The sequence below is a fragment of the Periplaneta americana genome, chromosome 2 (assembly GCF_040183065.1).
Source record: "Periplaneta americana isolate PAMFEO1 chromosome 2, P.americana_PAMFEO1_priV1, whole genome shotgun sequence".
Taxonomy (NCBI): domain Eukaryota; kingdom Metazoa; phylum Arthropoda; class Insecta; order Blattodea; family Blattidae; genus Periplaneta; species Periplaneta americana.
In genome coordinates, this window is record NC_091118.1 from 75496985 (window position 1) to 75523428 (window position 26444).

Here is a 26444-nt window from a genome sequence, read left to right on the forward strand (position 1 = left end):
ACAGAATTGTTGCTGTCGGTGGTTGAGCATAACTCACACAGTGCAACACGCAGACCACTTACTGCCGACACCACATCCTTGGAAACGACAGTTGCTTACTTAATTGCCGATGGCAAATGAAGACCTGAGAATGATAAGTGGATAAAGACCAAGACAGCAGTTTTGAGATAATCGAGAAAAAAAACTACTTTCATCAATTTTTTCAACATTCAATAAATGTTTTAATAGTCATTGAAAAGTTTCGAATATCTGTTAACATTTTATAACATTAAAGTAAATATTAATTGAATCTCCAATGAAATGACGATGGAGTTATTCAGTTCTTACTCTCACTCAAAATTCTGAATTTCTTTCAATACAAGTGACAAAAATATGAACTTAAGCTACATAAATAACTTTACTTAAAATGTGTTTTAACATTAAAAAAATAATCATTTTATGCCATTATAGTAAAAATTATCTAATTCCCTTTATATTATTTTAAAAAAATATAAGAATAAATGTATCCAGTTCTCACACTCAAAGAAAGAATTAAAATTATTTCAAGACAAAATGTGTATGTAAATGTAAATACTATTCGCCAAAATAATAATGTCTGCAGTTACTTAAAAGAATAGGAAACATATCATATTTATATGCTATTATTTTGACTTTGAGTCCATCTCTATGTCCTTTTTTTTATTAATATCCATACCTACTCACGAATATGATTATATCACAGTTTATACAATGGAGGAATGAACTTCTCAAGCTTCAAAATATCAAGCAATTTTTTCTGATTTCTTGGTATTGAGATTCATACAGATTTCCAGCTAAATCCAAATTAATTTCATTCACATGCACTCTTTTCTTAATAGCAACACAAATATCAGATACGAGCATGTTGTGTCTCAGACACTGCAATATTTTCACCAGAATATACAAACATTTTACATATTCTACAACTCAAATAGTAGAAAAAATTGTAAAATTGTAAATTGTTTTATTTAACAATGCTCGTAACTGCCGAGGTTATATCAGTGTCGCCAATGTGCTAGAATTTTGTCTGGCAGGAGTTCTTTAAGCACACTTAAATGCCATCAATCTGGGCCGGGATCGAAATTGCCATACTTTAGACATACCTGATGTACATACCACGCTACTCTGCTGTAACATTGAGAGTGAGAACAGGATAAGTCTGGTCTTTGTCCACCTCTCCTTCTCAACAAAAGTGGAAATCTAGAAAATGATAACATTCAGAGCCATGTAGTTCTCTTTGTACGAAGTATTTGACTACGATTTCACACCAGTAGATAAATAAAGGCTATAGTTGCGTTTGGTATTAAAATCTCAATTTCATAAAAATATTGTCTTTATCCACTTATCATTCTCAGGTCTTCAAATAGCACATTTTGGTACTAAGTTTGCGGTGTGGTTGTTTGTGGTCAATATGGACTTCAAGCGATCACTAGAGAGTAGTCCGCATATAGTCTGTTCTGCTGACAGCACAACAGCATAAAAAACTGCAAAATAATCGCAAAGGTGTGGTCCGTGTGAGTTCAACCTTATGTCTGTCTCCAATCTTCCTCGTCATGTTGTACTACTATTGACACAGTGGAGCATTTCTTGGAAATCGGAAATCAGAAATCGCGAATTATCCGTAAAATTTATTACTATCATTATAATTATTATTATTTTAAGTCCAGTAAAAGTTACTCTGACAGGTAATTAATAAAATACACTTCAAAATCACAAGCAAAATGTGAAACACTGCAAAACATTTTGGAACATTATAATATTATACAGTACTACAGTGGGACAGAAACAAGAAAAATAAGTTTTACAAAATATCATAACACACTTCAGTTTAACAAAAAATTATGTCATTTTCTTCCCTTAGAGAACTGTTCATTTTTCTGCTTTTAGATCGCAAACTTCTTAAGAGAGAGGGAGAGAGTGTAAATCGTGTAAAAACATAAATGACGTTACTTCCCCCCCCTCCAAAAAAAAAGATCGCAAATTACTCGCAAAGCGAATTATCAGAAGTCGACTGTATAATGTAATCTCTGTACATATGGTACCTGGATTGTTTTTGTTAACAACTGAAATGTCCATTCAATTATTGGTATGATTGAACATTTTTTTTTAATATATTTTTTAGTGTGTATGCTTGTACTCAACAGCTACATTATTATAGATCACTTTTCCTTTACAAAGTAATACAGTATAATTTCGTTAATATGCTCGTCATGGGACTGTGACCTTAAAATGTTACAAGTGGGACAATGCTATAGATGGGAAAAAATTTATGAAATGGGGAAAACAATTTAGACACCACTTCATTGGAAACATAATATTATACTGTGCATCAGTTACAGTGCAAAATGCAAATAAGAGCTCATTTCATGTGAAAAAAATCTTTTATTGTTGTTTGCCTTGTGTTTGTAGGCCTACTGCTATTATGAATGATATTTTCTCTGCAATGCAAGTAACTACAGATAACTTCATTTGATATACCACTAGGAGCAACACTAATGTAATTTTTCAGTTATAGATAGATTTCCACTTTGCCATTTTGCAATGCAAACTTATTGCACACTCCACAGAATTCAAAGGATGACTAAATTTTACAGAAGGACAGGAATGTATTGACAGGGAAACTTTAGTGTTAAAATTCTTTCGTACAAAGAAAAGTACCGGTAAATACAACTTCCGATAGTGCTGACTGGAGGGTCCGAAAAAATGTTACAAATTAAATTTGAAAGTGTTACAAGAGAGTAAAATTATGCAGGATTACATAATAAATCATTTGAAATGTGGATATGGAGAAGAATGAAGCATGCGAAATGGACAGACAGAATAAGAAACGAAGCTGTGTTGGAAAGAATGGGAAGAAAGAATGATGTTGAAACTGATCAGGATGAGAAAAAGGAATTGGCTGGGTCACTGGTTGAGAAGAAACTGTCCACTGAAGGATGCACTGGAAGGAATGGTGAATGAAAGAAGAGTTTGGGGTAAAAGAAGATATCAGATGATAGACATTAAGATATATGGATCATATGCAGAGACTGAGAGGAAGACAGAAAATAGGAAAGATTGGAGAAAGCTGGGTTTGCAGTGGAAGTCCTGCCCTTGGGCAGAACTCTATATGATAATATGACATACGAAATGTCCAGGGACCAAATAAGAAGAGCGTAATGAACTTGACAGCATTTTAAGCAGAAGTGTATCAACGAGGTTTTACTGTATTTACAAATGTATAAAGTTTCGAAGGTGGTTTAGACTTGATGTTGTGGAAAGTTCCCTTAGCAGAACAACTTAATTTCGCTGATTAAATTTCTAACTCCTTTACTGTATTTAGGATTTACCTTGCTTGACTAGTTTAAGTCTTGTGCCTCATTGTCCACCAAAGCCTAGGCAAGCAAGGTAAATCCTAAATATTAACATGTTAGAGAAGTTAGAAATTTAATCAGTGATATATAAGTGTTAAAAGTTTATATAGAAAAAATGAAGAACTTTATTTCGCTTATTTACAGTCAATATTAAAACATGGTTCGAGTTTCTGGACAATTCACAAAGAGCAAGAAAAAAAAAAAAAAAAAAAAAAAAAAAAAAAAAAAAAAAGACCTGGTTTATTTTTCTTTCTGTTATGAAGGAGGAGCCTGAATGGCAACTATATGCCAGTCACAGTGCTACATCATGCTGGCTTGATATGGAAATGGGAGAATTCCGTGAAAATCCTCCAGAAAAACAGCTTTGTCCACCACAATAAGACTCCGCCAACACTGAGACTCGAACCCTCGTCTGCAATCATCATAAGTCAACTGATTACTAAGGCGGCCATGAAGACCTGCTAGCACAAATACAAACATGCATAATATCAGGCATAAAATTAATCTGCATAGATCTGTGGTAAATTTAACATGTTATAAGAAATGAGGTCACCATTCAACAGGAAATGAAAATATTTTCAAACAACGACAAAAGAATGGACTAATGACAAATTTCCAAGAGAAAATATCGATTTTGACAACATTGCTGGTATGCAAGATCAGAGCAGAATTCGGGCGACAGAGATGAAATTCCTTAGAAATATAGTACAGAAAACACGAAGAGCTTTAGTTAAAAATGAAGATATAAAAAATATTTTGAGAATCGCAAAATTGTGGGATATATTTGAGGAAAACAGAATTATATGATTTGGGCATGTTATGAGAATGGCTGAAGAGGGATTACCAAAGAAAGCATTGAAACTGAACGTAAAAGGAAAAAAAAAACCTGTTGGAAGACCTAGAAGAGGAAGATCAAATAAAGAGGAACATCGAAGAAAAAAAAAAAAGAGGGAAATCATGGCGAGAAGTAGTGGTAGACAATGGCTGGGAGGACTGTGACAGATGGAGGATGCTAGCTCATACCTGACCCCACAACAAGAGACATGAGTCTAGATGAAGAAGAAATCAAATCAAACCAAATAAAACTCAGTGCTTTCCTTCTGGAAAAAAAGGTGGTGGAACCCTGTGTAGAATATATTATAGAGAGGAAGATGACATTAAGTCAAGATCTAGCCATTGGAAACAAACAATATATTATAGTGGATAGGGAGATGATTACTGTCTAGTGCATGGGAATTTTGTCGTTTTTAACTTCCTTTTCGTCCAATTTTAGAAGCTAAGCAGAGTTTAAAGAAAAATTATGTTAAAAACATAATTATTCATTCATTCATTTATTTTATTCCATAAATCTTATATGAGCAATGAAGCTTTAAGATGTGGAACAAGTCAAAATTTTACAATATTACAATTACAATTTCTACAAATTTTTATAGTTTTACAATTTAGTAATTTTCTACAATTTTTACAATTTTGTGCAATTTTTTATATTTTGGCGAGATGTAGTGAGATGAGGTGAGGTCCGAGGATTCGCCAAAATATTACCCGGCATTTGCCTTTTGGTTGGGGGAAACCTCGGAAAACCCCAACCAGGTAATCAAATCAAAGGGGGGTAATCAAATCAAAGGGGTTGATGCCAATTTAAAAGCATAAACAAAACAATTAACATATGTCTCGATTTCATGATGAAAAATACAACAAAAAGGTGCCAGAACACTGTTCCGGCATATTTCACCACAGAAAAAGCAGTGACTAAACTAAACAAAATAAATCAAGCAAACTAAACCGAACTAATCAAACCATAATAAAAGAACCACACCCAATGCCAAACAAAACCAAATCAAACTACAATCAAAATACAAATCAATGATTAAATCACAACCAAGTAATCCATCAAACTATAACCAAACTAATCCATCAAACCATAATCAAACCAAGCAGCCAAATCACAGTTAAACTAATCAATCAAATCATAAACAAGTCAAACAATCAAATTTCAACAAAACCAATCACTCAAACCACAAGAAAAATAATCAAGCCACAAATAAACCAACAAATTGCTTCATAGACTAGTTGTTTTTTTTTTAATAGGGTTATTTTACGAAGCTTATTTGCATCTGAATGAAATGAAGGTGATAATGGTGAAATGAGTCCGGGTCCAGCACCGAAAGTTACCCAGCATTTGCTTGTACTGGGTTGAGGGAAAACCCCAGAAAAATTTCAACCAAGTAACTTGTCCCAACCAGGATATGAACCTATATCATCTTAAATAAGCACAATAAAAACAGTGAGATAAAAATCTCGTTGCAGCAGCAGCAGCAGCAGCAGTGAAGGTGCTGGTCATTGTAGTAGCAGTACTAGTGGTAGTACTGTAATAGTAGTAGTAATGTCTTTCTCGTCAGTTATTGTATTCCATAGATCGTACATTGGCATTGAAGCTTCAAGATGTGGAACAAACTAAGAGTTGTACAATTTTTTGGCAAGAAGAGGTGAGGCCGATAATTTGTCACAGATTACCTGGCATTTGCCTTACGGTTGGGGAAAACCTCGGAAAAAACCTCAACCAGGTAATCAGCCCAAGCTGGAATCTAACCCAAACCCAAGCACAGCTCTGGATCAGCCGGCAAGCGAGTCTGCCGACTGAGCTACACTGGTAGCTGTACAAAAATATACAATATACAGCAAACAGTTTCATCAGTTAAGCTATACAAAATAATATACACTACATAGCAAGCAGATTAATTCCATTTACAAGCCGAAACAATTCAATCAGTTGAGCTATGCAAAACAGCCAATACATAATACCAAGCAGATTAATTCAATTCAAAAGCATAAACAAAACAATTCATCAGTTGTGGAGAAGGTATGAGTATGTAGAAATTTGGTTAATTCTGTTCTGAACCTTTTCTGATGGCCCTTCAAAGCTTTAAGATAATTGGGTAGTGCACTGAAGACGATAATACATGAATAGTGGGCTCCTTTTTATAAGAGATTAGACTAATAGAAGGTAGATAGAGATCTGATTTTGTCTTGTATTAAAATTATTAATGTTTTGACTAGTATTAAATGTATCTTGGCTTTTAATATAACATTGAACTTCATCGGAGAAAGAATGTACTCACAAGGCAAGGTCAAGTTATTGGTAGTTCTGATAGTGGCCATAGTAGCAGCATATTTAAGGGGTTAGGTACAACTTACAGCAGTAAAATTTTGGAAATATTCAACACTTTTTTCCTCCATTACCATATCTTGTACAATAATGAATATTAGTATGTGTAAAACACTGTCCTTCTGCTATATGATAAAAATACTTTTACGATTAAAAAAAAAAAAAGTATATATATATATATATATATATATATATATTTTTTTTTCAAAATTCAAAATGCTGGCAGTTCACTGTGCAGTGATGAAGCATTTACCTCATAACTCAAAAACTATCCAACATTCTGTGATGAAATATTCTGTGTGTATTTATGCATATCATATCTACAATATGATGCAAAATCACTTCTCTACCTTTGATAGATTGTCTGATAAAAAATAAATTCATTTAAAAAATGGTCAAATATCAGTAGGCCTATTTTCTTCTAACACACAAAAAAAAAATAAAATAATTTATTAAGGAATGTAGTTTAAAGAGCATGATATTGTAAACATGAGTTTCAGCAAAAAAATAAAAGCGAGATAACATAAAGAAGTTAACAAGTTTATGAGTTATGAGGGAAACGCTTCATCACTTCACAGTGAACTGCCACTGTTTTGAATTTTGAAAAAAAAAAATATATATAATTTTTTTTTAAATCGTAAAAATATTTTTTGTCATATAGCAGAAGGACAGTGTTTTACACATATCAATTTTCATTACTGTACAAGATACAATAACGGAGAAAAAAAATGTTGAATATTTCCAAAAATTTTACTACTATAAGCTGTACCTAACCCCTTAGTGAAGTTTTAATTGGTTCTCCCTGTTTCTATTATTCCTGATAGGGAATACTTAACTTCATGTGCAAGATTTCAAGGACATTCCTTGTTCAATTCTACATCGATTTAATCTAATATGCCTTAGTCAAATTTATAATAGTTTACGAGATAAACGAGCCTCAAGTTTGAAACTTCTAACGATGATTAATAGTACATGTTAAAACATGGCAATAATATCACAAGACATACAAAAAGTGTCTGCTCTTTATTATGAATTTGATAAAACCTTGCAAAAATCTATCTTTACCTGTTTACCTCGAAATAGTGCAACATGAAAAGCTACAAATAACAACAGAAGAGCGGTCTTCGTAAGTTTCCAATAACTTGTTTATATTTTATATATATATATATTGTGTGATTGGTGCTGGTTTCGTTCGAAAATTGCCCCTTGTGCTTAACCTACACTTATCAGCTCGATGCAATATTGAATGTGTGGCTTCTGCAGTAATGATCAGATGATGTCCTATGTACTCTGCTGCAGCATTAATACAATATACCTTCATCATGTAATTATGTAATTTGCTTACAAGCAAACATTCTCATGGGGACAGATAAAGTTAATTTTTTTCTTCCACCACGTTAATAATGTCAAAACAAATGCTTTTATAAATTTTGGCCACTTCACTGCAATTACGAGGTTGTCTAGAAACTGATTTTCCCTGGGATCATTTACAGAAAAAAGCACAATTTCATGGAAGGACTTATTGAAACAGATACAGCAATTGTTGCGCTATTTTTCAACATATTCCCCACCAGAACTGAGACATTTATCATACCATGGGATCAACAAAGAGGTGCACAACACGACACAAGGATACAAATATGAGCCCATGGTATGACAAATGTCTCATTTCAGTGGGAAATATGCTGAAAAATAGTGCAACAATTGAATAGCCGCCCAGAACATAAGTTGACTTTTTCGTCAATAATGGTTGTTAATGTGCACTTGTTAATGTGCACTATGTGTAATGCTTCTATCGTATTAAAATCAGCATACATGTCCGATTGTCAATCTTGCTCTAAAAAATTAAAATTAAATTACAACCTTGTTCTGGACGGTATTCAATTGCTATATCTGTTCTGTTTCAATAAATCTTTCCATGAAATTGTGCTTTTTTTTTTTTTTTTTTTTTTTCGTAAACGGCCCCAGGGGAAATCACTTCCTGGACGACCTCATTATTGCGGTGGAGTGGCCAAAATTTGTATAAGCACTTGTTTTGACATTATTAACATGATGGAAGAAAAAAATTAACTTTTTATCTCCCCCCCCCCCCCCCGCCCCCGAGAATGTTTCCTTGTTAGCCATGGATTTCATTTCTTAATGACTAAGTCTTATTTCATTTCGTTCTGGTTGCCCTTCTTCTTGTTGTACATGAGAACTTGGAACATTTCCACATTCGGCTAAATGTCTATAAGTATGTGTAAATACCTCTTGAGTTGGACACCTATGGTCTGGAAATCGTTCCTGATATTTCCGGAAATAGCTGCAGTATTACCATTATACACTCCATACACGAACACAATATCAGCATATTCATCATGAGAGTATTATCAATGGCATTTTCACGATCATACAACAATGAAGTATTTCGTCAGTTGTCCTAGTAGATGCAAGAATTTACTGTGCTTTATTTATATGCATAGTGATCGTCCTTCTCTACTGACTATAAGCTAAGCAAGTAATGTATTGGAATGTTACAGTGCTTGAGCCCACAAGAAGAACTAACCATTCATACGCCATTATCTTCGTAATGGTTTGAATAGCTCAAGGAATACGCCCCTGCAATATTGTACATTAAGTTACAAAACATGGATAAATATTTAAATCGTACACCTCAAAATCTGTGCTTCAATGGCTAGCCATGATAATATCTTTGAAAAATATTGGAGTGCAAGAGGTCAAATGACTTTATTGTCAAATGCCTGGCATTAGAAAACAACAACAACATATTTTAAATCGTGATTTTATTATTGGTGGGACAGCCATGAACTATCTACTTTGTGCAGACGATCAAGTTGTGATAACAAATTCAGAGAAACATCTTCAACTTGCTGCTTATAAATTATGTATGTGTGTGTGTGTGTGTGTGTGTGTAATGCCTACCCACTTCACTTGAGTGATTCAGGTTCCACATACTGCAGATAGATGACAGGACTGTGACCCATTTTCAAGTTGCACACCATTTCAGCAGGCCATGTTATGCATGATGTGTATCTGTGAAGAGTTATGTCGTGTATTAGGGTGAGTGTATGTGTTAGTGTTTGTGTAAGTGTAGTGAATGGTTGAGGATGATGAAGATAAGGGAGAAGGGGAAACCCGATGCCAGCACATAGCCTATCCCTGTCAAATAGCACCAAGAGGGCTGCCAGGCTTAATGTCCACATCCGACGGACGAATCACTATAAACAGTGACATATGCCTTCTCTTCATGTGCACTGCGGAGAGATTTGGGATTTAACCCAGGCATATTGGTGCACAATTTAGTGATTAGAAGTTGTGCACCGCCATCTCTCCTAGTCCTGAGGTAGAAATTTTACATGAAAATTTCTGACCCCACCGGGAATCAAACCTGGACCGGCTAGTCTGGAGGCAGAAGTGCTGCCACAGAGCTAACTCAGCAGCTTATAATTTATATAACTAAGGAATATATCTTAAAATATCAAGGACAAAAACAAAACAATAGTATTTATAGGGAATCATCACAAAAGATCAAATATAGTAGATTTAGAAATTACAAAACAAGTAAATAGCTTTAAATACCATATCTGCCGACGTATAAGCAGCATTTATTTTTCTTTGAAAATAGGTCTTAAAAACAGGGTGTGTCTTATAGGCCAATATTCAGTTTTTTATTACTGTTATTTCTGAAAATTTTCTCTGTTCTGAGTTAAACTCTACAAGTACTCCTTTTTCGCTTCCTTGCAGTGCTTGGGAGCATTTCAGTTACAGAGAGTTCAGTGGATGCGCATGCACTGTTATTCACGATCACATATGTTCATTTAAATTTCCCATTTTTGTCGCGATTGTTGTGATTTCTGATAAATTTCTGCTAATCTTCTTTAATTTCTTTGTAAATTATGGCTGAAAAACGTCGGCATTGCTACACTATTTCATACAAGCTACATGTGATTGAGTATGCTAAGGAACATGGTAACAGGGCTGCAGAAAGGCATTTTGGGCCATCCCAACTGAGAAAATGTTAAGAACTTATCGGAATCAGGAAGAGGATCTAAAAAATGCAACTCATAGTAAACATAACCTACCAAGTGGAGCTACAAAATGGCCAGAACTTGAGTTGATAAATAGAGTTGTGATGAAAATATGTTTTTGAATACATGGATTTTAGACTACAGAAAAGCGGGACTTTCAGTGTCTTGAATTGCAGTAAGTTTATTAAGCGATAAAGTGGTTTTCCTAAAATATGTGTTCAAAAAAGGGGGTATGTCTTATAGATCAATGCATCTTATATGCCGGAAAATACGGTATTTAGAGTGTACAATAGCTTATCAGAAAAAAATATGGACATGGATGAATGAAAAACTATAAATATCAATGCATATATGAGCCAATAAGACGTTTATGAAACAAAACATCAAAAGAAATAACTGAAGTTCTACAAAACAATGGTACTACCAGTACTGTTTTATGAAGCAGAGACATGGACATTGTCAGAAAGAGATAAAAAGCTTCCAAGAAGAGGTTTCTACATTCAATGGCAGATATATCATTACCTGAACACAAAAGAAATAAAGTTATCAGGATGAAGCTACACATTGAAAAATTGTACAGCACATAGAAGATTATCAACATAGATGGAAAGAGCATTTAAAATAGGATGGAAGAATACTGCATCCTGAAGAAAGCTTTTCAATACGATCCACGAGAGCGAAGAAATGTGGAGTCAGCAATTTTACTGGGGACAGAACAGGCCAAAAGTCTCAAGCCATGTTGATGTTGATGATGAAGAACAGCAATTAATATCATCTTATCATCTCTAAATAGCATATTCAGTTTAAAACGAATGTTTAAAAGTGAAGTTAATAAAGAATCACAATTTTCTTTACCTCTGATTGAGATTCTGGCTGATACATTTACTATCAGGCAGTACATCTCACTTGACGATATGTGTCAAGAGAAAGAACAAATGTTGCATACATCTTAAGTCTGATTAGTGAAAAATGTTACTAATAAGAGATGTATGCAATGGAGGTGAAAAGGAACTGACCACCCTACCCCAATATCTCCTGGCTTCGTTGCCTCATGAGTGATACGATGAAAGAGTAATGCAACGGAGAAAAACTCTCTCCGGCCTGGGATTTGAACCCGGGTTTTCAGCTCTACGTGCTGATGCTTTATCCACTAAGCATATCTGCACGGAAATATCATATGTACTTCAGTACATTAAAATAATATACTCATGAGTGATGCCTTACTGGTGTCACTTACGAGGTTCCAACCAATCTTCGAACTACTGACTAAACATAAAAAAAAATGATTTTCTCGTCTCTGAATTTAAAAGAAATTTTAAGAATTATAATTACAACTATAATTATGTCAATAAATCCTCCAGTTGGAAAATCATGCTAAATAATCAAATTGTCATGCAAACAATGTCTATAGTTTATGCACAATAATAAATAAAACAAATTGCATTTACAATATGTGTAGTTTTGGAAGGTATTTTAAAGTTTCTCATCTTCAAAATGCTTTGCTAATCTATGGAAGAACTATAACTCATCTGCACACTTACCTTTCATTACTGCTGACATCTGTGTGCATAATCTTCGGATAATTTCATCTGCCAGGGAGTTATGTGATCTTCTGAAAGTTGCTCTCTTTTTTAACTTCCTTGTTGCTTTTAGATGAGTCTTGATTTTGTCTTCATCTTCAGTTCTTCTATTCACAGCTGGAGTTATCTCCGACTTGCCTGATTTGGCTGCTTTTAGATGAGTCTTGATTTTGTCTTCATCTCCAGTTCTATTATTCACAGCTGAAGTTATCTCTGACTTGCTTGATTTATCTGTGGGAGTCTGTAATGTTTCTGTTTTCAATCCATTTCGTTTATCAGCATCACTATGATCTGCATTCATCAAGAACACAGTATCACTACCAAATGTCTTTTCAGACATTTTGACACATTTTTTTTTGTCCTCATTCTTAATTCTAAGAGACATTTTTTCTGTAGTTATTGTAGATTTACTGTCTTCAACATTGCTAAATGCAGCCCGTTTGCTGAGTCTGATTGAATATGCTACACAGAGTGGTTTTGCTGTTTTCGTATTTTTATTATCATTGATGCACTTCACTGACTTATCACCTTTGATTTTCTTCCCTGATGATACCAGAGATGTCTTGCTTTCCAAATCTGACATGTCATTAATGTCATGAGATGCATCATCTGCTAACAATGGCACTTTTAAACTCCCTATCACAATTTCAGAATTATTAGACTCTACATTCAAACCCAGAGCTTCAGTTTGATTATGTTTTTCATTCTGCACCAGTGGTTTAGAGTCTGTAGATGATGACCCACTCTTGAGTGGCAGATTCTCTTTGTTACTTGGCGAAATAGACCCTGATGAAAGCATCCTTGCAGTCTTATCACTCTCTAATGCCTTTTCAGCAGACTTGATAGATAAGTCATTGTGATTTTCAATATTTGGCACTTCAAATTTCAAACATGTTTGAATGGCATCAATATCATTAAAAGTGTTATTGTCTACTGGTGTTTCTTTTGTCACACATTGTAATTCATGTGAAGGAGACAACTTTGGTGTGTAATCCACTGGCTCAAAAGTCCACTCCACCCCATCTGATAACTTTGATCTGTGATCCACTGGCTCAGAAGTCTGCTCCACCCCATCTGATAAGCTTGATCTGTGATCCACTGGCTCAAAAGTCTGCTCCACTCCATCTGATAACTTAGGTCTGTGATCCACTGGCTCAAAAGTCTGCTCCATCCCATCTGATAACTTTGATCTGTGATCCACTGGCTCAGAAGTCTGCTCCACCCCATCTGATAAGCTTGATCTGTGATCCACTGGCTCAAAAGTCTGCTCCACCCCATCTGATAACTTAGGTCTGTGATCCACTGGCTCAAAAGTCTGCTCCACCCCATCTGATAACTTAGGTCTGTGATCCACTGGCTCAAAAGTCTGCTCCACCCCATCTGATAACTTTGATCTGTGATCCACTGGCTCAAAAGTCTGCTCCACCCCATCTGATAACTTAGGTCTGTGATCCACTGGCTCAAAAGTCTGCTCCACCCCATCTGATAACTTAGGTCTGTGATCCACTGGCTCAAAAGTCTGCTCCACCCCATCTGATAACTTTGATCTGTGATCCACTGGCTCAAACGTCTGCTCCACCCCATCTGATAACTTTGATCTGTGATCCACTGGCTCAAAAGTCTGCTCCACCCCATCTGATAACTTAGGTCTGTGACCCACTGGCTCAAAAGTCTGCTTCACCCCATCTGATAACACTGATCTGTGATCCACTGACTCCACCCCATCTGTCACCTTTCTGTCTTCCAATTCATGCAATTGAGCTGCAGCTTCCTCCCTTTTTGGGCTTCTTGTCTTTCTGTCCTTGACACTGGGAACTGTGTCATTTTCTGTCACTGCTTCAGGTACACCTGGAATTTCTTGATGTAACTTGGATGTAGTGTCCTCATTCCTTGCACTTTGTTCTTCGCAGAAATTTCCTATCTTTACATCTATCAAGTTGATAACTGTGTCACTTCCTGTCACTGCTTCAGGGACACTTAGCAATTTCTTATGCATTTTGGGCACAGCACTCTCTTTCCTTGTACTTTCTTCACAAAAAGTTCCCATTTTCACAACTGCAACATTAATGGTTGTACCATTTCCTGTTGTTGTTTCAGATACACTTGGCGATACTTCATACATTTTAGCTGTAGCATTTTCTTTTCTTGTACTTTCTTCTTCACAGACAGTTCCTCTTTTAGCAAATGCAATATTGATGACTGTACTAATTCCCGGTGATTCTTTATTAATGTCGGCTGCAACATTATCTCTTCTTATGCTTCCTTCTTCCCTGAGAATTCCTGCCTTTCCATCTGCAACAGTAATAACTTTATTAATAGCTGCTTCAGGTACACTTTGGATTTCCTCATGTATTTCATCTGCATTATTTTCTTTTTTTGTGCTTTCTTCTTCACAGGAAATTCCATCTGTAATATTAATACTTTTATCACTCTCTATCACTGCTTCAGGTAGATGTGGTGACTCTTGACACAGTTCTACTGCAACATCATCTTTTCTTGTGCATTTTTCGTCATAGAGAGTTCCTGTCTTTTCTTCTGTGATAGTAATAACTGTATCACTTCCTAGCACAACTTTCGGTACACTATCCTCCTCAATCAATTGATCTTGACCTGACATTGGTTGTTTCTTAATATTATCTGTCTCTGGTTCAGGACTTTCTGATCTCTGATTTGTTGATTCTGCAGAAATAGCAGATGCCTTACCACTCTTATTGCTACAACTTATCTTATTGTCAACAGGTGTAACTACTTCAACCTGAGAGGGTTGGTTCTTTAGCACAGCTGTGTCTAGCTGTTCTTGAGGAAGAATGGGTGAAATCTCGTCTCTGCAATTAACAGCTGAAATTTCACTTTTACAATCAAGAGCTATACTTTCTCTGTTCTCACTATCAAGGAGTGTTATGTCTTCAAATGCACTGTGAGAATGAGCTCTTATTTCTTTCAGATGTCCATCATCTCGGTTTCTTACAGGATCTTCTCCACATAATTCTTCAACATTGTTTGGAGGTATGCTCATTTGGCTGAGTTCAGAACTTGGTATGTTGCTTCTATTATCTTGTACCATCTCACAGTCTGTGTCTGTCATGCCCAGAAGGAAGTCCCTGTTTTGCAACATTGCTTGTTTCGCCAATGACTGGCACCTGGGTTTAAAAGACAGTCTAGGACTATCTGCTCTGTCATCCTCCAGCTTCATCTTTTTGGCTACCGGCTGTTCTGGTTCCCAGTTGCTGTTCTCGGCGAGTTGAGTTGAAACTGCATCCTTTACAGGGCTCTGAATGAAGGGACTAGCTGATGAAGATGACGATGATGATGACGGTGATGTACAAAGGTCTGGTGCTTTACGGGGAGATTCAAGCGCATTGTTTATGACTTGGAGTACATCTGAGGATGGTTTGTTCTTGGTGACGACAGGCAGGAGATACCTCAAATTCGACTGCAAACGGGTGATCAGAGGGGACACTCCACTTTTCACTGTTCGCATCCTGTTGTTCAATACAGGTAGAGGAGAGCCATCAGCCCAATCTTTGTCTGTATCAGGTTCTGGTGGAGGTGGAGGTGGAGGTGGAGGCAAAGGTGGAGGAGTATCTGGTGGTGCAGGGGCGTCAATCCCTGGAGGAGTGGGCAAGGCAGCATTGAGGTAACTGAAGTTGGATGGATTTTGATAATAGGATTGTTGCTGACAGTTGCTTACGTGAATGTAGCTGCCATACATGTGATGCGACACCATGTAGGATGATGCTGTGTTCGTGTAATCTCCCTGCAAGATAACACAATTCTTGTAATATTCTACAGAGCCTTCAAATAGACATTCATCTGTGAGTGTGCGACCACACTGGCGGCTGGAAACATAGTGTTTGCTGGCAGTTGGATATTGATAGTCCCTTAAGGTGAGAGGTTCACCTTTCACCAACATAATTTTACTATATCTCAACATTTTCTTTTTCAGAATCTATATTCTCAGGAAACAAAAACTGGCATGCTTCATATACACTATCTGTACATCAATAAAAAAATTTTAATGTTTTTGAAAACCTAATAGTTATTTTTCTTTTAATTATGAAAAATGTTTTAGATATCTTTTTTAGCCAGGCAGAATTTTAATGATAAGTTAGCCTACTCAAATATTTGAATTTTGATATACATTATTCTTTTGGTCTATTTTTAATAAACATGTCTACAACATACACTTAAATATGTAACATATTACTTTTAAAATATTTTTTATTTTTTATTTCATTGCACATTAATTTCTTTCAAAAAATGTTTATAAATATTATTTAAAAAAAACTGTTCATTCTATCTTAAAGTTTTAGTATATGTTCACATGAGAGAACTTTATACGCAAAGTTTCATTAGGATATCTTAAGTACGTTTTGGGTAATAATTTAAATGCTGCCCAGCTGAAGAAAATTCTCGAAAATTTTCATAATTAAAAAAAAATAACTATGGGATTTTCAAAAACATTAAAATAATTTATTGATGTACAGATGGAGTATATTAAGCATGGCAATTTTTGTTTCCAGTGGACCTATAGATACAGAGGAAAAACATGTTGAAATATTAGTAAAATTATAGTAGCAAAAGATATACCTCTCCTGTAAGTCAAGTGAATAGATTGCTCATGTAAATTACAATAACCACCTACTGTTGTCATAGAAGATGTCGGAAATGATGTCCTTGTGCCATTACACATCTCTCATACCTTTTAAGAAAATTTCCATTCACACGCATTAGTTATTCTTATGAAATTACTGCGATTTCCTTTCTTATATTATATTATATTTCAGTTCTTCCAATGTATGAGGGTTATTCTGATACACTATATTTTATTTATTTTTTAAGTTCCCCTATAAATATAAATCTCATATAGTATTACATGAATATCCACTATAAGATCTCGAAATTAACATGACAAAAAAATAACCATGTATTACTTTATTTGTTCGGGAAATGCAGGCAAGTAATAATGTGAGTAGAGTAAATTTCTGCAATTGGGTGTTGGATAATTTTAATAATGGCTATTTTGATCCACATTTAATTTTTTCATGGATGAAGCATGGCTTTATTTAAGTAATCATGTAACAACACAAAACAGATATTGGAGTGCAGAAAAACCTGATCTTGTGCACAAAATACCATTGCATGACCAGAAAACTGGTGTATGGTGTGCAGTGAATGCTTACAGAATTATAGGACCTATATCAATGGCGATGCGTCAATGAGAGCAAAGAACATGTGAACACCTTGTTTCTATTAAAGCAAGATTAGTTTTATTATTTAATATCGTATTTATGTAGGAGGGATGTATAATATCAAAATCGATTATTTTAAACTTCTCGCATCTTGCATGAACTTACGTAAACTTGGCAACGTGCATTCAGGTACAAGCCATGCTCTTTCAAAGGAGGTTACAAGAATTACAAACATGCACGAGACAAAACTGTCTTTAGCTGGCTCTTATGACTCGTCAAGAGCACACAGGGTTAAGTGAACAGTGAATCTATCCTACACATGCCAGATGCATCGATGCCTATCTTCCACGTGTTATATCTAGAGGCAGGAAATTTAATAGTCTGTATTTTAGCCTGTAGGTGTTAGCATTTCTCACTGTCTGAACGTTTACTTTGTGGGGATGTCTGTACAGTGCTGCTACGAGAGTGTAGTTTGTGAATTACTACACTTTAGTGTAGGAATAACAGCATAGTATAGCTTTCAGTTTCAAACATGTGCCGGCTGACTGTGATAGTAGTGTGAATTTAAGTATCTGAATGGTGGTGTATAATATTTACTGGCATGTATTTATAGTAATCAATCTATGCGAAAGGAATTACAGTAGTGGTATAGCTATAGTGTATCAATGTATTGTGAACAAAATATATTACAGAACACATGCTTTTGTAAATAATGGTACTGTGGTACATATTAATTTTTAACAAACGTAAACAATGAACTCTGTTGAAGCAATTCTGAACAGTAAAGAACAGGATAAACTGACTTACCAGGAAAAATTGGAAATAAAAAGATTAGGTTTCATTATTATTATTATTATTATTATTATTATTATTATATATTTTGAACCTATACACGGTTTCTTCGATACTGAAACATTGGAATCATGAAATTTCATATTAATCATACGATTTCAAATTCTCTTCGCTTTTGGAACACAAAATTGTGAACACACGTAATATTTTATCACAAGCCACCATTGGCCTATATGTATTGTGACAGCCGGGATACGATCTCACGACCGGCAGAAGGAGGTCAAGGTTGGCGGTGGTTCGGTGCAGCAAATGAAGTTGCACGCGCATCTGCTTCCTGGGGCATGTGCTGTGGTGTAGAGAGGAGAGGAGAGACGGCTACCGCGGCAGAGAGGGGAAATAATGCGCCTGCGACTGAGGGGAGAAATACAGAGAATTCGAGAGGTGCCATCTTCTGGACATCCGTAGAAATTTCCAGCATCGTACTCTCTGGAAACTATGGTTTGGTTATAAAAGAAGAGGCGCAAGTGCGCAGCAGCAGTTGTTGTTGTAGTCGTTGGACAGCGAGCCAGCCAGTCTTGTGTAGCAGTGAAGCCAGCTTCGAGACCGGAGTTCGACTTGAGTGTGTCCGCAGCTGTGTAAGCGTCCGAAGTCCTGAATCCGAGTGCAGTGGACCGCAGTTGGGGGACCTGAGTTCGAAGTTCAGTGGACTGTCTCTGAAGGTCTGGGATTCGAGATACTGTGAACTCAAGTGACTGAGCTAGAAGAACTAGCCAAGGCAAACGAACTGTGAAATGAGAACTGACAGTTCTGATTTGTAAATAGTGCTTTGTGAACATTAGTTAAGATTAGCAGTACATTGTTGTTCTCAATAATCCAAGTAAATTGTCATTGTCGTCTGTGGAGTGCAAGAACGGATACTGTGTTACTGTGTGGAGTGGGAATCCCATTGTGTACGGGAGTGTTTACATTCAATTATAAAAAGTGATTATTGTTGTAAGAATAAAACTACATTATTGTTTTGAATTTTAAAGCTACAATATTCTTTTTAATACAATGAATGCGCAGAGGTACAGGCATAACATAATCACACTATTTCTAGAAGAATTATCTGTCACTGAATGTACACAGGCATTTTTTCAACAATACTCCACTACAGCACATACAGCTGATCTCTCGTTAGCATTAATTGCAAAAAATTTTTGAAGACTGGGTCATCAATAAGGAAATATGGCCAGCACAATCTCCAAATCTTACTGTATGCGATTTATATTTATGGGGGACTTAAATAACAAAGTGTATCAGAATAGCTGAAAGACAATATATAAGAGAATTATTTTTTAGTACCGGTAGGTTATTTTACAATACTATATCAACATCTAGGTTATAAGAAGAGAAATTGCAGCAATTTCAGAAGAAGAGCTAATGCGTGTTAATGCAAATTTTCTTAAAAGGTGTAAGAGGTGCATAGCAGTACAAGGACATCATTTCAAACATCTTCTATGATAAAGGTAGATGGTTATAATCTGTATAAGCAATCTATGTGCTTGACTTAAGGGATTATGAATATCTGACTCTGCTTGGCAAACAGAGTGCTTCTAGCTGCCATGCGCGGTCGCACACTCATGGGTGAACATCTATTTGAAGACTCTGTAGTTTCACTCATCAGCATTTCTCTATTATTTACAAACATGAGCAGAGTCTAGATATACATGATTTTGTGCAAAAGAAAATATGAAAAATACATGTAAATGAATACAAAAATTTACTCAAATATGTAGTATAAATATGTTGCTTACAGAACACATGGAGAGATTGCAAATATGAAGTGGGACAAATCCACATGCATTTAGACCAGGGATGCAGAACTGGGGAAGAGAGGGGTGGAAGCATGGGGAAGAGTTTGTTCCCCGTCCACAATCCCCCGGTCTTGAATTATGTATCTGTGACATCCACAAGGACACTTAATACATATTTCCTCTCCACCTACAATATCCAATCACATGTGGAGGTGAAAGGAAGGGATGAGTTGCGTGTTTTGGCTTGTGACATGTGCCACAATTGTAGCACAGTTTTGCATCCCTGATTTAGACAATCTTTATGAATCTTTGTTCTACCACCAGAATTTCAGGGGAGAAATGGCCGATAAATTTTGCATGGTACCCTCTCATTTAGAATAAATCTGCTTTACTTCTATTCTGAGGGAAACCATACTAAATAACTAATGTTCTTGGACAATTATGAACCTATGAACCTCAGATATCATGATTAGACCACCAAGAATGACATACACATGAATGAAGTTTCTTTTTTCTACTGAATCTGTTCCAGTTCACTTGAAAAAGTATGTGAAATCAACAGTTTGACAATGAACTGTGAGCTAGAACTTTATAGTACTAGTTTGGATGTTGTACGATACTGTACAATATAATAGGCTGTTGGAAAAAGGAAGCAAATGGTATGAATTGTGTACACATACACTAGTGATTTCATAGTATTTGAAGTTCTGTTTGAAATATAGAAAATGTTTGTACTGTACATTATTTAATGCAAATATCAATATTGGGATAAAGAAAGCATGAATAAATCTTTATCAGATAGATACTTACACAGTAAATTAAATTGTGTTAACACTGAGTTCTGGTGAAACATTTCAATTTTTATCATTTTTCAATTTTCCCACCAAAAAATCATTTTGATCTATGAAAAATATTTGTGCAAAGTTTCATTTCATTGTAGGCGACTTTTAAAAATACCAATTCTTTTAAAGGGCAGTAAGCCAACCTGACTGTCAGGTAGCTACTTCTAAATGCAATTTCCTGGAAATTATATTTTTTACATTTTTCAATTTAGGAAATCACATTTCTCAAAACTAATTAAGATAATGTAATGACATTTTTATCACACATTTTAAACACTGTATTCTATGGAAATGTGTATTATTTTTATGTCACTTGGAAAATACAGGCAGTATAATTTTTGTGCACAACATTAAGAAAAAATTTCAGAACATTTTTTCAACAAATGCGCTTTTATTTCAAACCACAAATGATAACAAAAGCAAATACACTAGTCCTTTACTCAATTATTCTGCTACATGTTAAGCCATGAAACTAGAAAAAATCTTTAGTCATTCATGTGTAATCTGATTTATTGGTAAGAGACAGTTTTCTATTTAATTTTTTCATGGACCAAATTTACAAACCAAAAAATTTGAAAATTTCAACATCATCTAATCTTAATGAAAGGAATTAGTGTTTAAAATTCCATAAAATCAAATAAAAAATTGTGCAAGTTTTAAAATTCAGTAGTGCATACCCTTAAAGAAAAATGGGGATAATGTTGTTCACGCTCCAGCACACTTTTCTTTTACTTGGTTATTTAATTATGCTGTATCACTACTTAGTTATTTAATGTTGAAGGGATTGGTGATAGCAAGCTGGTATTTAGCGAGATGAGGCTGAGGATTTGCCATAGATTACCTGACATTCACATTAAGGTTTGGGGAAAACCCTGGAAAAACCCAATCAGGTAATCAGCTCAAGTGGAAATCGAACCCACACCCGAGTGTAACTCTGGATCAGAAAGCACACTTTAAACTGTAAGTGTAATATGGATAAGTGCTAAATGGACAATGTTTGCTAAACAAAATTACTTGAGTAAAAAGAAGAGAAATGTAACATTTACTTTTAGAGTTAAACAAACACTAAGCACGTGATTCTTCAGTGGAATGTAGAATGATTGTCAATTGAAAACTACTGAGATCAAAGAAACACTGAAAAATGATTTTCGTGAAAAATTATTATTACTGACAAATGTTTAAGAATGAAGTATAGCATAATAGGAATGACATTCTATACCTTGTTCAAGAGCAAGTGAGTGGCAAAGTAACATGCTAGTAGTATTGGAGGACTAATTGATATCAAAATTAATTACTGTCAAGCCACAAAAATAATCGAAATTTGAATCTGAAAAATCTCGAAATAACATCAGAACAAATTTAACTAAAAACTTCAATGCTGCATCCCAATAATGATAATGATAATGATGATGATGATAATAATAATACACAACTATACCTGATAGTAATTCTGATATGACTGCGCCACTTGATAAGCCTGAGGATATTCTGTTGGCACTGGCATTGACACCGGATAGCATGGATGTGGCACCGGTTGTTGAGGTTGTGGTTCAAAACCATTCACAGTATGTGAGGGGTAAGAGTAACAATTGCTCCTGCTGTTGACACGTGTTGTTGTGTAGTGTGTCTGTCCAAACAGTATGAACATGGCAATGTATCAGATACAAAACACAACAAAGCTGACACCACTTATGTTTCATTACCTCATTATAGTATTGAATAATTCTACATATATAATAATTTCTACAAGACCGAGATCGGGAGCCATGCTGCCCGATACATTTATCTCTTTATCTTAGGCAAGAAGGAAAAAAATAATAATAAAAAAGCCAATTTTGAGTTATTATTGACAATGTGTTTTTTCTTTTTGTTTAATGAGCCCATTGACCTGAGGATGGTAGGCTGTGGTTGTGTTGCTCTGGAAACTCAGACATTTTCCTAGGTTCTTGAAGAGTTTAATTTCAAATTGACGACCTTGGTCTGTGGTTATACATGCTCCTTTATTAAACAGTGACATCCAACAAGAGATTTGAGCTTTAGCAACTGTGTCTGGTGTCAGATCTCCTAATCACACTGCTTCCAACCAGTGGGAGAATCTGTCAACAATAGTTGGAAGGAAGTGGCAACCATGTCAGAGTTGAAGAGGACCAACAATATCCACATTGATGTCAAGAATGTTAATTCGCTACAAAAAATTCTGTGAAAGTTTAACCAAATGAATTTGTGCACTTTATAATGTTGACACTCCACACAAAGGCACGTCCACATCTGTAAGTCTTTCCACTTTATGAAAACTTGGTGTAATGTAAGGGTGAATGTATCCAATTGAAATCCTACATTTCAGCCATGACATCATAATCAGTGAATGTTGCATCAATGCTATTTAAATATGACAGTGTATTTGTAACAATGGAGTAAACTAAAGTATTTTCAAAGGAAAATAATATTTTAATGGATATATAACCAATATGATATACCTGAAAATGATAAAGTTGAAAATATTGTGAAAAAAGGCAACATATTTGTAACTAAGATCTTTGCAAGTGGTATCTTTATCCAGTATCTTTGCTCCTATCAATATCTCTTTACAAACCTATGAATAATTGGCTCTCTTTTGACAAAGGAAAAATTTTACAGGTCTAAAAATGTGCAAAAACTTGTCAAGATATTCAAACATTTTTAAGGAAAGTTAGAAAATCACAATGTCACACAATTACATAGAAAAATTAGGTCACAAAACATTATGAAAATGTTAATACATTTTATATAGCACAAATAAAAAATTAATTGTATTAAAATAAACAACTCTACATGTCTGAGAGTGGTCTACTTTTCAGAAATAAGTGTTTATTACATGCAGGAAAAATATTAAAGACGTCAGAGAGACCATAGCAATGTTATGGTTACCAAATGATGTAACTGCAGATTTTTTTTAATACTTTGATAAAACTGGTTTGAAAATATTATTACTAACCTTTTTTTTATACTTTTGTACGATATTTAAGTTCTAATAAGTCTTGTTGTGGTACCTTGTAATTTTTGTCCAATTGTGAGTTCATTTTCTTATAAAATTTTAGAAATTTAGAGCCTGCATTTTCTAATAATATTTGTGAGCGTTCATGTACATATAACCTTTGTCAGACAATGCAGGGAAGTTTTTCTTGATTTATTATACAGCGATATTACCTAACATGTCCTAATCAATACTCTAATACTTTCAGAGTTAAAAGTTGGAACTTTGGACAACGGTTTGAAATTAATAAATGTATTAGGGAAATAAAAGCAGAAGGCATTGAGAAGTACTCTGTTCTTTTATTACATGTACAAACCCCTGGACAGCTCTCCCTACTTGAACGTGAAAACGTAATTACAAACATGACCAACATAGTCAGCTCTTCATAAGGTTCCAACAACTTGTTACATTACAAGAGAAAAAAATAATAATAAAAATTACATTGTATCAAACTAACAGGCAAATCTGTGTATTGTCAGTGCAGGGAGGACTCGAAATGTGCTCCTTGAGCATCACTACACCACACAGCTCTATGTAGTAGTGAATGTGTGGTGTTGGTTATAGTGGAGGGATGATGTCTTATGTGGCCTGCAGTATCATTAATGCATCCCAATAATTGTGCCTGATTTCCAATTTCTGTTTCGTATACCATTGTTTTCATGTGATCCCACAAGTAATAATCCAGCGGTATCAGATCTGGAGACTTTGGAGGCCAGGCGTGAGGTTCACTAAGACCTATACAGCGATTTTGTTACAGTTGGTTTAGAATTCCCTCACATGGCTGATGAAAAGAGGGCGTGTATCATCATGTTGGAAGTACATGGTATGTCACACTGCCAAGGGGACGTTCTCTAATCACTTATTCATCAGAAACTCTTCATATCATGCCCCCATCAGAATTCCATCAATAACGAAAGGCCCTAACAGCTGATCATTCAGCATCCCACACCACACGTTTACTTAAAATCTTTGCTGGAAGCTCTTCATTCTAACCTGATACATAAGTGTAAATACTCCTGGTTCTGGCTGCCTTTGATCTAGAAACCGTCTCACAATCCATAAATAAACACAATATCAGCATATTAAGAGGGCAAAGATTAATTGAGAATTCCTAGTCTCTGATCGGGTCAAAAACCTTGATAGAACTGATATTTAATCCTTGCAGTGAATTTCTGTGAAGTCCAGAGGCCTAATTAGTTAAATTCACTTTTCTCACATCTACCCTGGGGCCCCCTGGGATCTTTTAAGATGCGAAAGAGAGAGAGGTGTGCGGAACGCAACGGGAAGCTACCGAATTTACCTTTCCAAGAAAAACTGCAAACATGGCATGTTGAGTCTTTCCACGGTAAAAGATTCCAGACAAAAACTATCCCCCCATTTGGTGGAATGAAGATAAATGCCAACAAGACGAAGACCAGGAAAAAAAGTAAAGAAGGTAAACTTGAGAATTCTAAATGAGGCAGTACAGCAAGTGGACAGATTCAAATACTTGGGGTGTACTGTAAGCAGTAACATGAGCTGTGCCAAGAAATCAAAAGGAGAATAGCAATGAAAAAGAAAGCTTTTAATAGAAAAAGAAGCATCTTCTGCCGACCTCTGGAGAAAGAACTAAGAGACTAGTGAAGTACTTTATGTGAAGTGTAGCATTGTATGGGGCAGAAACATGGACATTACGACGAAGTGAAGAGAAGCAAATAGAGGCATTTGAAATGTGGATATGGAGAAGGATGGAGCATGTGACAGAATAAGAAACATACCTGTATTGGAAAGAGTGGATGAAGAAAGAATGATGCTGAAACTGATCAGAAAGAGGAAAAGGAATTGGCTGGATCACTGGTTGAAAAGAAACTGCCTACTGAAGAATGCACTGGAAGAAATGGTAAATGGAAGAAGAGTTGGGGGCAGAAGAAGATATCAGATGATAGACGACATTAAGATATATGGATCATAAGAGGAGACAAAGAGGAAGGCAGAAAATAGGAAAGACTGGAGAATACTGGGTTTACAGTGAAAGACCTGCCCTTGGGCAGAACATTATGAATGAATCAGCATACTTTTGATGAAAGTACATGAACAGCATTTTCACGATCACCGAGCACTGATAGCCCAGCACAATACAACAAGAAATGTACTGCACGGTGGTTACATGCACAATGACTGTCTCTAGTGGACGTCTGCGATCGGTGTCAGTGGAGTGCCTTACATAGTCTAATGTTCATAATGCTTGGTGCCACAAGAAGAGCTGGATATTCACAAGTCATTAACTTGTTAATGGTTCAATTTAGTATGGGGGTATTCTAGGTTATATCGCCATAGAATGAATCAAGAAATACATTCCTGCATTGTCAGGCATTACGCTGCAAATACCCTGTATGTCCATACTAGATTCGGGCAGACTGCCTCATATTATCGCCCGTTCTCGGTTGTGTAATCACCGCAGTCTCGCCCAGTGCGCGAGTACCTAACATAGCCAAATGACTCATTGATAGAGAACACGAGATTCTCTTGGTTCCAAGATTACCGATACTAGGTCATTCCCGACAGTCTCGGACGTCTATGCGGGACTGTAGTAATGATAAGAAAAGCAGTATCGCTCGGGCCATGCTTCTATAGGAAGCATTGGCTTATACACTTCCCAGTTCTTTAAATATATATCATGTCGTA

The 26444-nt window shown here is 35.6% G+C and overlaps 1 protein-coding gene across 4 annotated transcripts in view; it reads right to left on the reverse strand.

Moving 5' to 3' along the window:
• The window catches only part of LOC138694346 (uncharacterized), a 233884-nt gene that overhangs the window by 27245 nt on the left and 180195 nt on the right, over nt 1-26444 (reverse strand). For 3 of the 4 annotated variants that reach the window (XM_069817975.1, XM_069817976.1, XM_069817977.1), the window contains 2 exons: nt 22206-22394; nt 12107-15902 (listed from right to left, as the gene is read on the reverse strand). In XM_069817975.1, coding sequence (XP_069674076.1) covers nt 12107-15902; nt 22206-22394 — 3985 coding nt within the window. Of the gene's footprint in view, nt 1-3646; nt 3784-12106; nt 15903-22205; nt 22395-26444 lie in introns of those variants that run through there. The other variant, XM_069817978.1, reaches the window with a different exon arrangement.